Raw genomic sequence first — 14,012 nt, 5'->3', positions numbered from 1 at the left:
ACCACCAACTCGGTGCATGTGTCAATAAACAGCACATTAGGCTCTCCTCTGTTCCTTATAAAGAATGTTTTCTTGATTCAGCCATATACATACAAATGAGCCAAACCAAACAGCACACACTCACTCGTTATTTGTTTTGTAGGCACTTCTCTAACTTGGTGCTCCTTCTCCCCTCTCTATCTTTCATCTCTAATACTCATTAAGCTGCACTACGATATAAACACCACATCGTGCTAACAGCACTGAACTTTGGGAACAACCTCCCAAAATCCATTTCCTATAAAAACCAAATAGTTGGGTGTATCTTTACTGAACCCCGTGCAAGCTATGCTGCACTTAATTAAGATTGAAATGCAAAGCCAGGGTAGCATCTTCTGTTGTTGTTGGCTGCTACTGCATAAATAGTTTAAATGGTGCTTGAAACCCAAAAGAAAATGTGCAGCAATTTGTGGAGCAGCCAACCAGGGTGAGCTCAGTGCTGCTGCTGTGCCTGCTTCAGACCCTGCCATCCCCTCTGACAGCCAACACAGCCAGGTGCCTTCAGTCACCCAGACACTAAAAATGAAACAGAACAAGGGATTATCATCAGTTTGAGCAAAACTCAAAGTTGCCCTCTAACTTTGAACCCAAAATTTGTCCTAGGTTTCACTTTCAGTTTCAGGGGTTTAAGGAGTAAATGAACAATTTCTTGGCTCTACAGTTTACCCAACACAGCAAGTGAGGCATTGACTGGGTCAGCAGTGGATTCTGTCTGTACTGACCCACAGGTTCAGTACGAAACTGGGAAAGCCCTTGGCTTGGACAAGAATGGTTCAGCAAACCTGAAGGCTTTGACAGTTACTTCAAATTTGCTTTAGTAAATACACATGGAAGAAAAGGAAGACAGTGTGGAAGTTCTCCTGACATTTGAGAGGATGCTAAGCTCTCTATGAAAACTGAAGTCACTGGTTCCCTTTCCAGGCATCAGAGTAAATAAAAATGATTTGAACTTTAAAATTAACAGGCTCTTTGGTGGGAGTGAAACAACAATCCTGTATCCCTACCAAGCTATTTTTATGTAATACAGGCACATGTGTTTCCTGTGTCTGGTTTGGACAAAAGCAGTGTAGTAAAAGCCTTGGGGCTGTGGTTGTAAAATCCTTTTATAAATTCTCAGTATCTCCCTCTTTCAGCCTAGAGCTTCAACTCAGCCATGGGAAGGGTCTAACAGCAGTGTTAGACAGACGACAGATGACACAGGAGCACGAGAAAGTTGTTACCACCACTACCACCAACTGCAATTTTATCAGCATAGCTGATCTCTTTAGTCTTTTGGCCCAGGAGAAGCCAGAGAAGAAAGCATCTCTCCCACAGGCTGATTCATCCAGCAGTGACCTGGGCCAGCTCACTCCAACACAACAAATCTCGAGACTCAGGGCAACCACAGGACTCATAAATTCACACAGTGCAGCACAGGACCTGTGGCTTCCAAAAATGAAACATCAGATATTCCACACAGCCCACAAAAATACATCTCTTTTTTCTTTTGATGTATATACATATCAATATATATATATACATATAAGATCTTTATATAACCTGTCACCACAATATTATTTGATTCAAACACTGCTCTGACTGTATAATAAATAGATACTGATAACAATTATTCTTTTCTCTTTGGAAATCAAACAGTCCCAACTACACAGGAAGATGTGGTCAAACAGAGGACTCTTCTTCACAGCCCAGCACAGCACAAATGTGAAACGTTAAATGCTTCATTTCTCCAGGAAGTTTCTCTTGGATGACTACACCCAAGTGAAACTGAGAGAAGTTTTTTTTTTTTTTTTTTTTTCAAAGAACTAAGTGAACATTTGAACCTAATTATTTCCTTACCCTTCTGTACCAACAGCAAGTTTGGACATTTCACTGTGTGAAACTCCAAAGGCGTATCTTTATTTAAAAAAAGGGGGGAAAGAAAAGAAAGAAAAAAGAAACAGAGCAACCAAACCAAGCCAACAAATACCAGCAAAAATCAGTGAATCCCTGAACAACTGGAATCATCACTGCCCTCTACAGACTTTTGGGAAAATGCTGTTCACTGACCAGCTTGAGCTATTCCATTAACAGACACACACAGATGTATGTACTGTGGCTTTAAACTATCCTCAGTTAAAAACTGATTTAAATTCACTTTTTTTGGCTACACTGTCTTTACTATTTCATGCTGAATTTTTAACCACTTCAAGCCTGTTTTTTATGGGGCTGCCTAGGCTACCACAGTGATAGGCATATCAAATCTGTCTCTGTGCCTTCAGCTGGGCTGAGCAAGGCATTCCTGCCTGGACTCCATGGGAAGCACCTTCCAGGACTCAGAGCACCTTCCAGGATCGTGTAAGGATGGCCACACACAGCAGGGCTGGTGCCAAACCACCAGTCCCAGCAGCAGCTTAATGAGCAGCTGGAAACCACCAGCTACACCATGACGTACAACTCTTCAGGGCAACTAGGAAATCAGAAGTCAAAACATGACCCCAAATGTGGGGGGGGAAAAAAAAGGCAGAAACAGGCAGGAACTGCAGTACTTTACAGTAAGTCCTCTTTGGAAATCTGAGAACTGGGAGAGAATAAGGGGAAAACCAAAACCAGTCTGAATAATGCATTCTTTCTACTATTCAAAAGCAGGAGTATAATGGGCTGTATCTTGCCCATTTCAGAACATTTTCAACATGACAGGAAAGAGGGAACATCCTCTGTCAAAGTAGCAGCAGGCAACTTCCATATTAGGTCAGCATTTCTGGGTTGTTATTCAAACCTAGCAAGAGAGATGGAAGCAGAGCCAGGAGCTGGCACAGTGCTATTCATCACAGGGAGTGCTGTGGTGCCAAGCTGAACTGTACAGGGCAGGCTCAGAAAAAAGCATTCCCAGAGCCAACACAACATAAGCCTCCAGCCCCACTTTTTCATCCGTGGTCTCTTGGGAACAAAGCACAATTAAGCCAGCCTGGGACAAACCTCAGAAGATGTTTTATTATGGGACAGCAGAAATGTGGAAATAGCTATTTTGATGCACAGCGCAGACAAGCTGTCTGATTTCAAGACACATTTGCCTGTTTTCAATGAACTTAACTATTCAGTTTAAACCAAACTTTTTGGGTATGCAGAAAAACAAAAAGAGGAAAACAATTGTGATGTTGGGTTTCATGAAAGTGAATGCACAGCTCTTCCAGTCCACGTATGTGCCAAGGCCAAAGAAGCAAGACAAGGAATGCCCAGAGGCACTTGCAAACTCCAGTGCCAAAGCCCCCGGGGGGTTGGTTTTGCAGTGGAGCTCTCAGCAAGCACCTCCAGCAGCAGACTGCTCGTTCAGCATTTCTGATCTATGGTCTAAGGCCGAGATCTCAAACCCAGTAATTTCCTCTCAGCTAAAGACTTGGCAAAAAAAAATCTCTGGTCAGACCAGAAGCAGATTTAGTTTTAAGAATAGATTAAGTTTATATTGGAAAGAAGAAACATTTATTTAAAAAACCTCACAATATAAAGCAATCAAGGCTAGATTAGGTTCTGCAGTTACTGGCTGAGAACTCAGCAGGCTCCAAAAGCATCTCTGCTCAGTCCACAGAGACGAACCTCCACCATACTCTGAGTGTGACTTCCTCCCAAGAGGCTATGAAATGAAAGATTTTTGAAAATATTAATTCCAAGACAGGATGATTTCATTTTCCTCTTAAGATAAGGAGTTGGATCACCCCCATACTTGGGGATATTCTATCAAAGCTAAACTATCAGGAACCCTTCCCAATCAAACCTACTAGGAAATAATTCTGCCAGCTTCATTAGGTTGTAAAATAGACACAGCTGAAGCAGAAGAGCCCAGAACTACAGAATGGTATGAACATGGACATGGAATTTTCTCTTGGCTCAGGAGTCAGGCTTAACCTTCCTTCAGTATCAGGACAGCTGTAGCGCTGCTGGAAGCTCTGCATCAGTTCAAGGCAGCCTGGACTGAGATCAGTGGCCTTGTCTAATGACATAACAGATAAGTGACGTTTCCCCCCAGTGCAGCCAGGCCCTGGAAGCATCACAGGATAATGACACAGAGAAACTAGCTACACTGGGAGATCTCCTGATGCAGCAAAACCCTGTTACAGCCTGCACTGTTCGAGAGAAACAAAAAGTATCTGTTAAAAAACTGGGATGAGCTTTACAGGGAAAAAGAATGGTTACAATTCCTTCAAACCCACAGAGGGGAGTACCCAGAAAGGCACATACTTGACATTAGTGTTGGTGCAGATGATGTACTCAATCTCATCAGAATAAGGGTTCTGAAACGTGAAGCTGCTGGTTCTGATCAGCATCCACTCCCGGTTCTTGGTGCGGAACCGATACATCACAGACAGGACCTGACCTTTCAGCTTCACCACCTGCAAAGCCATTTGGAAAGGTTAATAACAGGAGATTGCTATCTGCTGTGCAAATGAACAGTCAACAGCAGCAACTGGTGCATTTTAAACTTCAATTCCAGAAAGCTACAGGGACAGCAGAGGAATTTTTAATTTGGAGAGAACACACAAAATCCTATCCATGTTTACAGCTATCTCCTTCAGGATGAAATCCTCATGCTTCGTCACATAAAATGCCAATTTCCAGTCTGCTTATAAAAAGAATACAGACTCAGGACAATCATCAGGTTGTACCGTAATCCCAACACAGGAACTTTAAGAATGTTTTAATGCAAAACACTTATCGAGAGATTGATAGCAACCAAACTGAGGATCTTTTAAATGTTTATCTGTAAACCATAAGCCAATCACTGCAGCTAAACAAAAGCCTACAAGAAAAGCCATTTTGAGGTTGAATGCTTTTCTGCTTGGATACCCAGCTATACAATTAATATATGTGATAAATCAGCAGCAAAATTTAGGACAATGCTTTAACACAGTGGTGTTTATTTTTTGTTTTTCTAGAAACCACCAGGGGTTGGTTCCCCCAAACCCAAACATATTAAGAGACTCTCTAGGATGGCAAATTGCTAACAAGAATCACTTGCTTCTGGCTTGAAAGAGTGAGACAGTGTTTGAATGGAGAGAACATTGATAAGCCACTGTCCATTTTAACAGTATAAATTCCTTGCTTGCACAGACCATGCGTTTGTAACTAAGAATTCAGATGTCTGGGTTTGGGAACTGAAGTTTTGTTCAAGTCAACAGTTGGGCACCAAGTGAGGATTAAGAAGCAGCCAACTAAACGACATTCAAAGCAATCTTCTCACATTGGCCCTGCAACTGCATTTCACATGTTATCCAACAATCTGGGGTTAAGCCAGAAGAAAAATTTCAGGGTTTCAAGTCATTCAGCTGGCACTTACCTGGCCTATCTCTGTTTATATTTTACAGCTTTTCCACCAGGCTATCACAGGGTTGCCTCAAGGAAGGAAAGGGAAGGTCTACTGCAAATAAATGCTACATTTTGTGGATTCTTAATCATTAACATCTGGAATTTACTTTTTATTAGCTATCTGCAGCCCATATTCTCTAAAAGTAGAAGTCCCACTATTTACCCTCTGTCTTCATTGACAAGCAATTAGATTAAGAAAAATGTTCCAATCCTGCTTTTTTCAGAGGTTTGCTCTTCAAATTAATTGACTGGATATGGGACTAAATGGAAAGAATGCAAATAGAAGACAACACAAACAGAAGATACAACAAGCTTTAGCAAAGCCCAGGAAAGCTCAAAATCATATTGAAGTAAATGACTTTTGGTTGGTTTTGTTGGGGGCTTTTTAATGCTTTAACAGGGTTTTTCTGAGCTCACTGAGCAACATTCTTTTATCAGCAATTTTCTCCTACCACACCCAGGGCAGAAACCACAGAGCTGGTGTAGAGTGTGCAATCTGAATAGTATTCTACTGGGTATCCAACAGCTGTATACTGGACCCTTTGATATTAACCTGTATTTGTTTGTCTTAGCCTTGAGACTATCTTATTCTGGCCTGATTTTTCCCACCCTGATGAATGAATTTATCTTCCCAAGGAAATAAAGCTCTGAGATAGATACTGGCAATTGACCAAAAATTGCAAAACCCACCCTCCCTCCCTCCTCTGTTATGCACCAGCCTGGTTCTGATACTGTCAGCAAAAAAGAAGTGTCAAGCTTTCAGGTTTTAAGAAAAAAAGAAAAAAGGGTTTATCTGGAATCACAGTTACCTTTTTAATTAAGAGACTTCTAAGTCCAAACTAACAATAATAAAACAAATGGTAGTGATCTATTACCCTGAAACCCTGATTAAGCAAACAGTAATTCTGTAATAATATATAAAGCAGAGAGATTGCTGGTGGGAAAATCCTGAACTGTCCTAATACAGAGCACACAAACAAATCAGCACAAAAAATTTCAAAGCTAATGATTAAACTTTGCTTTCTTATATTCTTTGGAAATAAAAACCACCTGGTGGAAAGCTTAACTGTTTACTTCAGTCTTTTATTGCATGATGGGAATAACAGCCCCAATCACACTGCTACTGTACTGAACAAAAATACACCCAAGAAGGCATTGCCTGCTAAGGAAACAACACACTATTTTCATAGACTGGACATAGATTGAGTGAGCAGGAACTTTAATTTCTAATTGCATTTTTTCCTGCTGTCTTTCTGTATGACCTTAAGGAAACCATGTCAGTCCCTGATCCAGCAAATCACTTCTGCACATGCCTAGCAGCGAGTGGTGACAGTGGAGTCCCCAGCAGCTGAGTTCAGGGACACAGAGGCAGCCTGCCACAGCCTGATCTCCCTCGCAGTGAACACAGGGAGGACCAGGTCATTAATGGCAATGTTCATTAGCCAGCCCTGCTGAGACCCAGGCAATCACTGCATGGATTCCCTGCAGAGGATGTTTGACAGGCCATTATCCAGCAGCTCTCTGTCACTGTCCCTTGGACAGATGAGTGGAATCAATCATTTGGGCACCACTGAAGAACAGCATATGTGTTCTCACTGCTCCTGCGCCGCTGCTGCCATCGGGCAGCAGTTCAGGGGGCTGAACCAGCCCAAAGCTGCAAGTTCCATGCAAAAGGAATTAGGGCCTCAGCCCTCCCAGCAATGCCAGCACCAAGGCAGCAGGAAGGTGGGGAGGAGGGCAGGCAGGAGAGAAGAGCTGGCTCCTGGTGACAGACCCCTGTCAGGAGGATTCAGCTGCAGCATCACATCCCCAGCCAAGCAGGGGCACAGGAGATGTTCTGGATGTGGTGACTTGTTTAAAGCATTGAACTCTCACAGTCTGTGAATCAACATCTTGAATTTAAAAAGGCTGCTGTTTGCACTCAGTCTGTGCAAGGAACTGGAGGCACACTTGGCCATGGGGCTGGTCACGTCCCTGTTGAAGGGGGGATGGCGAGAAACAGCTCAGGAGGACAAATATCTTACACCATCTCCAACACTTCTGCACAGACCATAACCTCAGCTTCACAATCTGTTCTAGGGACACAGCATTTAGTTGTTTTTCCCCCAGAGGCTCTGTCTGTGCATGCCACACCTGAACAAACAGTTGGCTATACAAATTACTTAGAAGTCATTTCATATCCACATTTCACAGCTGAAAATACATCTCAGCATCCAACACAAGATGGATCAACACAACTTGGTTGAGCTATTGGCTGTTGTTAGAAAATCTGGAACCACTTAGATCAACTGAGCCTCAGCAATAGGTTAAACATCCTGTGCTGGGTGTTCTGGTGCAGCAGGAAAGGCACTGAAAAGCCCAGCAATAAGGAGGCAGCTCGGGGAAAGCCCTGCTAATGCATGTCCCAGACCAAGCTGAAACAGCAAGCTCTGCAATGGAATAAATGTCACTGATTCAGCTGATGAAAACGTGGCCCATGGTAAAAATTAATCCAAACCAGTAACTCCTCCTGTATGCTGTATTTCTTTTGTTACTTCCCTGTACATTTCAATTTCTAACAGAGAAAAAGGGCCAAATTACATGTTGATGTAAAGTGGTGTAACTCCATAAACTACGTGAAAAAGCAAATCATCTATGCTAGCAGAGAACTCAGTTACAAACAATCCAGCATCACAGAGGGATGTAACTCCTTCCAAATCAACAGCCCATCTTGGAAGGTAAATCATTTTGGTTACCACTTAACATAGTGGGATCAACACAGGCATCTCCAAAGCAGTTCACTTTGTGAAGCAAAAAACCAAATATATAACAAGAAGATTTATTTATGAAAATACTGTCAACCCATGCTGCAGTTTAAGCCACCATTTATTATGCAGTTTAACCAATTGATAACTGACCAACAAATTGTTTTGGATCTTACCACTTCTTCTCCTGCATAAAAATAAAATGAAATAAAAATCACTTCTGTGGAGAAAATAATAACAAAATAATAAAGTGTGGAACAAAAGGAGCAGGACACAGCACCTGTTGGAAACTCTCTCGCAAATGGCTTTGGTCTTCAGGATGGCAGAATTCTAAAATATCTTTCCCCAGAAGATCCTAGAATAAAACATAAAGCTATGTAAAAAACTCAAACTACAACACAAATCCACATGTAGACCTACAAGTAATTTTTGCAAATACAAGATCTATCACGTTTAATGAGATTACTCAGTTAATCAGGAATGAACCACACAAACAAGGTTTGTAGGCATCATGCCCCATGTTTTTACACAAAAGTTTAAGTATTTTTCCAATACCTGTGAAATGGTGTCTTGAAAAGACTGACATCTGCTAGTACAGCTCATTTTATCGCATTGATTTTTGTAAAAGCACTTATTATGAGCAATTTAAAATAAACAAAATATATGAATAAGCAAATGAACAAGGAACTACTTTTGCCTCTAAACTGCAACTGCTGGGAGTTATCTGAGGAAGAGCTGTGGTTCATTTACTATTCTACTCAGTTCTGTACTAGCCTCTTGTTCAGAGGAGCAGATGTAGCCTAAAGGAAAATAGATGCTGTAAATTATGTTTGCTTACTGTTCAAGAGATTGGCAGAATCAAAGGTCTACAGGACTAAAACTCTCTCCAAGCACTGTTAACTTTTTATCACAGAAATGTCTTCATTGGAAAGCTGTGCAAGGTTCAGAGCACTCTGCTGTTAGAATTTTAAGCAGATCTAAAGGTATAAACAGATATCCCACACAGAGGCATGGACAGCAAAGAAAAACAGTGTTCAGTGCCTGATGTATGAATTACCAGCTACAAATACTTCACGTTTGCAAATGGCATTTCCTGCATTAGCTCCACCCATTCTCCACATTCCCAGTGGCCACAGACCTGGGGCTGGTAGCCAATGACACTGATGCACCTTGGGTCCACAAAGGTGATGACTCCATCGGAGTTGTGCCGGGACAGGAACTCCGTGGGGACCGACATGCCGTTCATGTCCATGCACACAGGAGAGCTGGTCACCTAGGGCCAAGAGAGTCACACCAGTCACCTAGAGCCACATCTGACCACAGCTAAAGGACAGAATCTGCTGGCACACTGCTAGCAGCTGAAGGAAGTAAAATAAAACAACAGCACTGATAAATGAGAGAACAGCTTTAGTCCGGTTTGCAGGGGAAATATCTCACCCCATGGCATCTATGGAGGATTAACAGCACAGCAGAGAAACAAAGAAACAAGCACACCAGAAATTCCCAGGAAGGGGGGATATACTGAAGATGAAAGTCCAGCTGGATTCATCTCACTTTGCAGCACATCGGGCGTTGTGGTTCCTATCTCTGTCAACCAAGGATGAATGACTTGCAGAGGACAATGCAGTCCACTCATCTTAGGATAGGAAACCAACCCATTATCTAACCAACAGAACTGCTCAGACTGAACACTCCTGTTTCAGGTGACATGAACCTTACCTGAAACACCTACAGAACCTGAGCCAAGTCCTCCAGAGGCTGTGGTAGGGAATATCAGACCAGCAAGTGGCTGTTCATAATGAAAAACACAGTTCTCTAAATACTTCTCAAATCTCACCAGAGGGAACTGTGTGTTTCCAGCTCTCTGCCTGAAATCTGTGCTATCAGGCCACTTCATATCCATTCCATTTTTCAGCCTGAAATCTGTGCTATCAGGCCACTTCATATCCCTTCTTTCCCAGTGGAGGTGTAAAGGAGACCATTGATTTTTTTACAACTTCCAGAGCTATCTCTGCCAACAATGCAAAATGAGCAAAATCTCTTTTTTTGCTAACTCAGAGCTGATTAGCCAGTTAACCGTGTGCAAGATTTCAACTTGCTGTTAGAGAACAAGAGTTTTTAATTGGTGCACCCTGACTCCTTTCTGACTTAACCCACCACAGAGCTTCCTCCTGCCTGCCCTCACATACCACAATGGCTCCTCTAACGTAACAGATGTCTTGACATTACTTGGAAATAATTTTTCTTTGGAAGTTGTAACACATGAATCCCCATAACGTCCTTCTTTCCATTAGTGGAATATATTACTCTTAATTATGAAAGCATCATAAACCTGAAACCCATGGTGCAGTACTTGTGTAGCTCTGCCATGGCCATGGAGAGCCACTCTGCAGATGTGCTAACATCTGCAGGCTGTTCACCTTGGGTAAAATGGGTCTGACCCCTATGCAAGGGTCATTCCACCTTGTCAGGAGGAGTGATCCCCTCCTAGCAGATGGCAGTGAGTGCAGGGGATCATGCAAAAGGCTCAGATATGATCACCCATGGCAGAATTCCCAGAAAAGGAAAATAAAAACTGTCCTCCCTGCTGTGGGGAAGGAGATTCACCACGGCTGCTTTAGCTCAGAGCTCTGGACTCTGCTCAGAAATGCACAAAGGAGGAAATGCACTACAACAATTGCAACCATCTGCACAAAAAGGAAGGAAAATTTTATTTTCCCAGTCCCTTCAGCTCACATCTCATCTGAATGCATAACACAATACACACTGAGAATAAAGCTATGATTTCTGGAGTGCCTCTTGACTGCTTTATCTTTACCATTTTCAGGATAGCTCCTGCAATCACAGTTTTTCAAGTAGTTGATTAGTCAGAGAGTGAATGACTGGAAAAATGGCAGGGAGCATATCACTGGCTCTGGGGGTCACTTTAACCCAGCACCTGCACTGCCACATTTCTCACCACCTCCAACAGCCCAGCCCTACACACCCCAAACAATGGCAGGTCTGTGCACACTCATCTTCAGGCGCATCTCCACTGCTGTTACTGGATTAAGTAACATATGCACCAAAATCACAGTTTCATTTTGCTCTGCTGGCAGAAGTCACTGACTGCACAGACATCGAGGCACTTTATAAACTGGAGGCATGTTAAAAGTTACAGTCTAGTAGCAAAACAGTGTGCAATTCTTTTATAACCACATCAGAACAATGATCATACTTTCAGAAATAGTTTGCATATGGAAAGACTGGCATTACCTGAAGCCTTCCTATTGCCACGAGGCAGTATTTACTACCTTGTCCCACATCAGCATCTTCTTCTGGTATAGTCATTCCTGGAGTAAACAATGACAAATACTGTTATAATTAGGAAACTAGGATAAACAGAGATGCTGCTGTCCTGGCTATGTACTTTCCTAGATGCTCTAAATCTTACAAAATAACCTCATTTTCTTCTCTATGATTCAGTCACTATTTCTGTGTTCAGATCAGATGATGCTTCTCAGTTGTGCTCAATGCTACATACCTCACATGTATACACAGCACCCACAGCAGCAATTCTGGCTGCTGAAGACAAAGCAGATACTAAAATTCCATTATACACCAAGATGGACAGTAACATTTCCATGAGTGCTGCTCCACCAGCACATTATGGAACCATGGGAACACTTAACATGGTCAGTGAAGGCACACTATGTTCAGTTTTCTTTGTGAATAGTATTTTGTAATGAGCCTTACAAACAAGGCACAGCCTAAATTAATCACTAATTCTGTGCTCATATTGAACAGCTGGTTTTACTTTTTTCTATAATGGACTAAACCTGCGTGGTTACGTTGAAAGACTGAAAAAAATGCGGATGCTTTGCTAACACTGCTTGTTCCAGCTCTGTAACAGGAGTAACTACTATAAACACAGGAACAGCTTCAAAAAATACATGTGTACTATTTTCCATCTCAGTGTTTCACAAATAGGAACATTCTGATTAGCACTGTTTACTTGCTTGTTGGCTAAGCCTTGAGCTAAGCCTATTTCCCAACTCCAGCACTGAGATACCAAGTTCGTATAAAACACTTGAAAAAACGTCTTCCAGGAGTGACACCACTGACCTATTTTAAGTGATCTGTAAACTCTTTCACAAGGATTTTCAAGGAATTCAGCCATAACAGGCAGTGAATCATTTAAGAGGCACTTCAAAGCATTAACAAAATTAATTGCAAAGCAGCTACCATTTCTGAAACAAATTTATTTTTGAAATTTATAATCCCCAGTGTAAGCCAATCTTTGGACAGTCCAGAGGATGACAGCACACCACTTTCGTAAATGACACCTCTGAAAAATGACTAAAAATGCTGCTGAATGAACTGGAGTCATCTCTGAGGATGTTATTTTGTGTCAAAGCAGCTGAATCTTATCTGACAATCAGCTTCCAAGCAGCATTTTACAGGTATTTTTTTGTCTTCACTGAACTATACAATGAAATAAAGTACACCAAGTATGAAGAAAAACACCCCCATGTTTTTGTATAATATACTGAAACTTGTTCTGCAATAATTTCACAATCTGGGGTACACAACATCATTTGCAGCCCCCTACTGATAACTAGAATTTTATCAAGGGGAGCTTTACAAAGGAGGAGCATTATTATCTCATCTAACAAGTGCTGTTTTAAGGACATAACTCTAAGCATTCCAGTTGGATAACCTTAACCAAGAGATCCCTTTCAAATGGAGTTTTCCATTTGAGAAGGACACATTTAAAGTATATTCCCTTGACCTCAAAAGCTTTTTCCAATCATTTCCTTAGTGGCAGGGAGTATTGCAAAGGACAGCAAAGATACAGCTGGACAGCTTCCACTTTGCATAATCTTTTTTTTTCTCTGTAGCTTTCAACAGTGATTTTCCTGTAGCTTTCAACAGGAACTTGGTCCATGCTTGCTACTGCTCAAATAAAATCAAAGTAACATAAACAACCTCCAAAATTAAACCTAGCTAAGAAACATTATTTCTGATGTCACTCTGTTGACAAAGGGAGGCTGTTGTTCTAATTTTCATCTTTTTTTTCCCCTTTGCCCAAGACGGATTACATTTGGCCTGTATAGCAAAATGGAAAATGTCTTGGTTGGGTTATGTCACAAGCCACTCTATGAATAAAACCCAATCTGCCTGCAATTAATCAATACATGACCCAGTGGATTGTCAACCCCTTCCCAAAGTGCCTGGAGAAAAAACATGACAAAAAGATTTTCAGCTTCTCTGCAATGTAGGTGCTATTACTGGCAGCATTCCACAGAAAGAAATTATTTTCTTTATTCTTCAGCTGATATTTTCAAAGATTCAACTCTGGGTGTCTTTATTTGTAGATGAGATTTACTTTTGCTTTAGCACATTTCCTATTGAACACACTCCAGTATGGACAGGTAAATAAAGATGTGCACTGCACTTTCTACCACTTTGTCCAGCTCTTAACACAATGCAATATTGCTCCTTAGCACCACCAAGTACCATCATTATCTCTAAGTTTGGAGGAAAGCAGCCATGAAACTGACCTTTAGGGGGCATTAACAAAATAAACATCCTTCAGTTATTCACATTCTTTATGTGTAATCCCGGGAGAGGGTTTATTTCTCAACACCAAATATACACCCCTCTCAAATAATAAATACAGTGCTGTGCTTGCCTGGGTTCACATCAACAATTGGCACAGCTAAGCTGCAAGTGAGCATCACAAATAGAATGCTGTGCCATCAAAGGTTATATTTAATTTCCAAGTGTCCTCTATACCAGCAGTTTCCCACAGGGCAACAGCATGTGTTGGTGTGGACACAAAGAACTTTTTAGTTTTCCCAATGAGCTTTCAGTTGGTTCTAACAACAGAAAAGCATATTCTCCTTTCTT

The 14,012-nt window shown here is 41.6% G+C and overlaps 1 protein-coding gene across 2 annotated transcripts in view; it reads right to left on the bottom strand.

The window, feature by feature from the left end:
- Positions 1 to 14,012, bottom strand: part of ARNT2 (aryl hydrocarbon receptor nuclear translocator 2) — a 77,832-nt gene that overhangs the window by 20,022 nt on the left and 43,798 nt on the right. For both annotated transcript variants that reach the window (XM_031055855.1, XM_005419603.2), the window contains 4 exons: positions 11,376 to 11,452; positions 9,259 to 9,393; positions 8,401 to 8,475; positions 4,252 to 4,403 (listed from right to left, as the gene is read on the bottom strand). In XM_031055855.1, the coding sequence (XP_030911715.1) occupies positions 4,252 to 4,403; positions 8,401 to 8,475; positions 9,259 to 9,393; positions 11,376 to 11,452 (439 nt within the window). The remainder of the gene's footprint in view (positions 1 to 4,251; positions 4,404 to 8,400; positions 8,476 to 9,258; positions 9,394 to 11,375; positions 11,453 to 14,012) is intronic.

Source organism: Geospiza fortis, unplaced genomic scaffold (genome assembly GCF_000277835.1).
Source record: "Geospiza fortis unplaced genomic scaffold, GeoFor_1.0 scaffold171, whole genome shotgun sequence".
In the NCBI taxonomy this organism is placed as follows: domain Eukaryota; kingdom Metazoa; phylum Chordata; class Aves; order Passeriformes; family Thraupidae; genus Geospiza; species Geospiza fortis.
The sequence above is the reverse complement of the archived record's forward strand: the minus strand, read 5'-3'. Positions and strand labels throughout refer to the sequence as shown.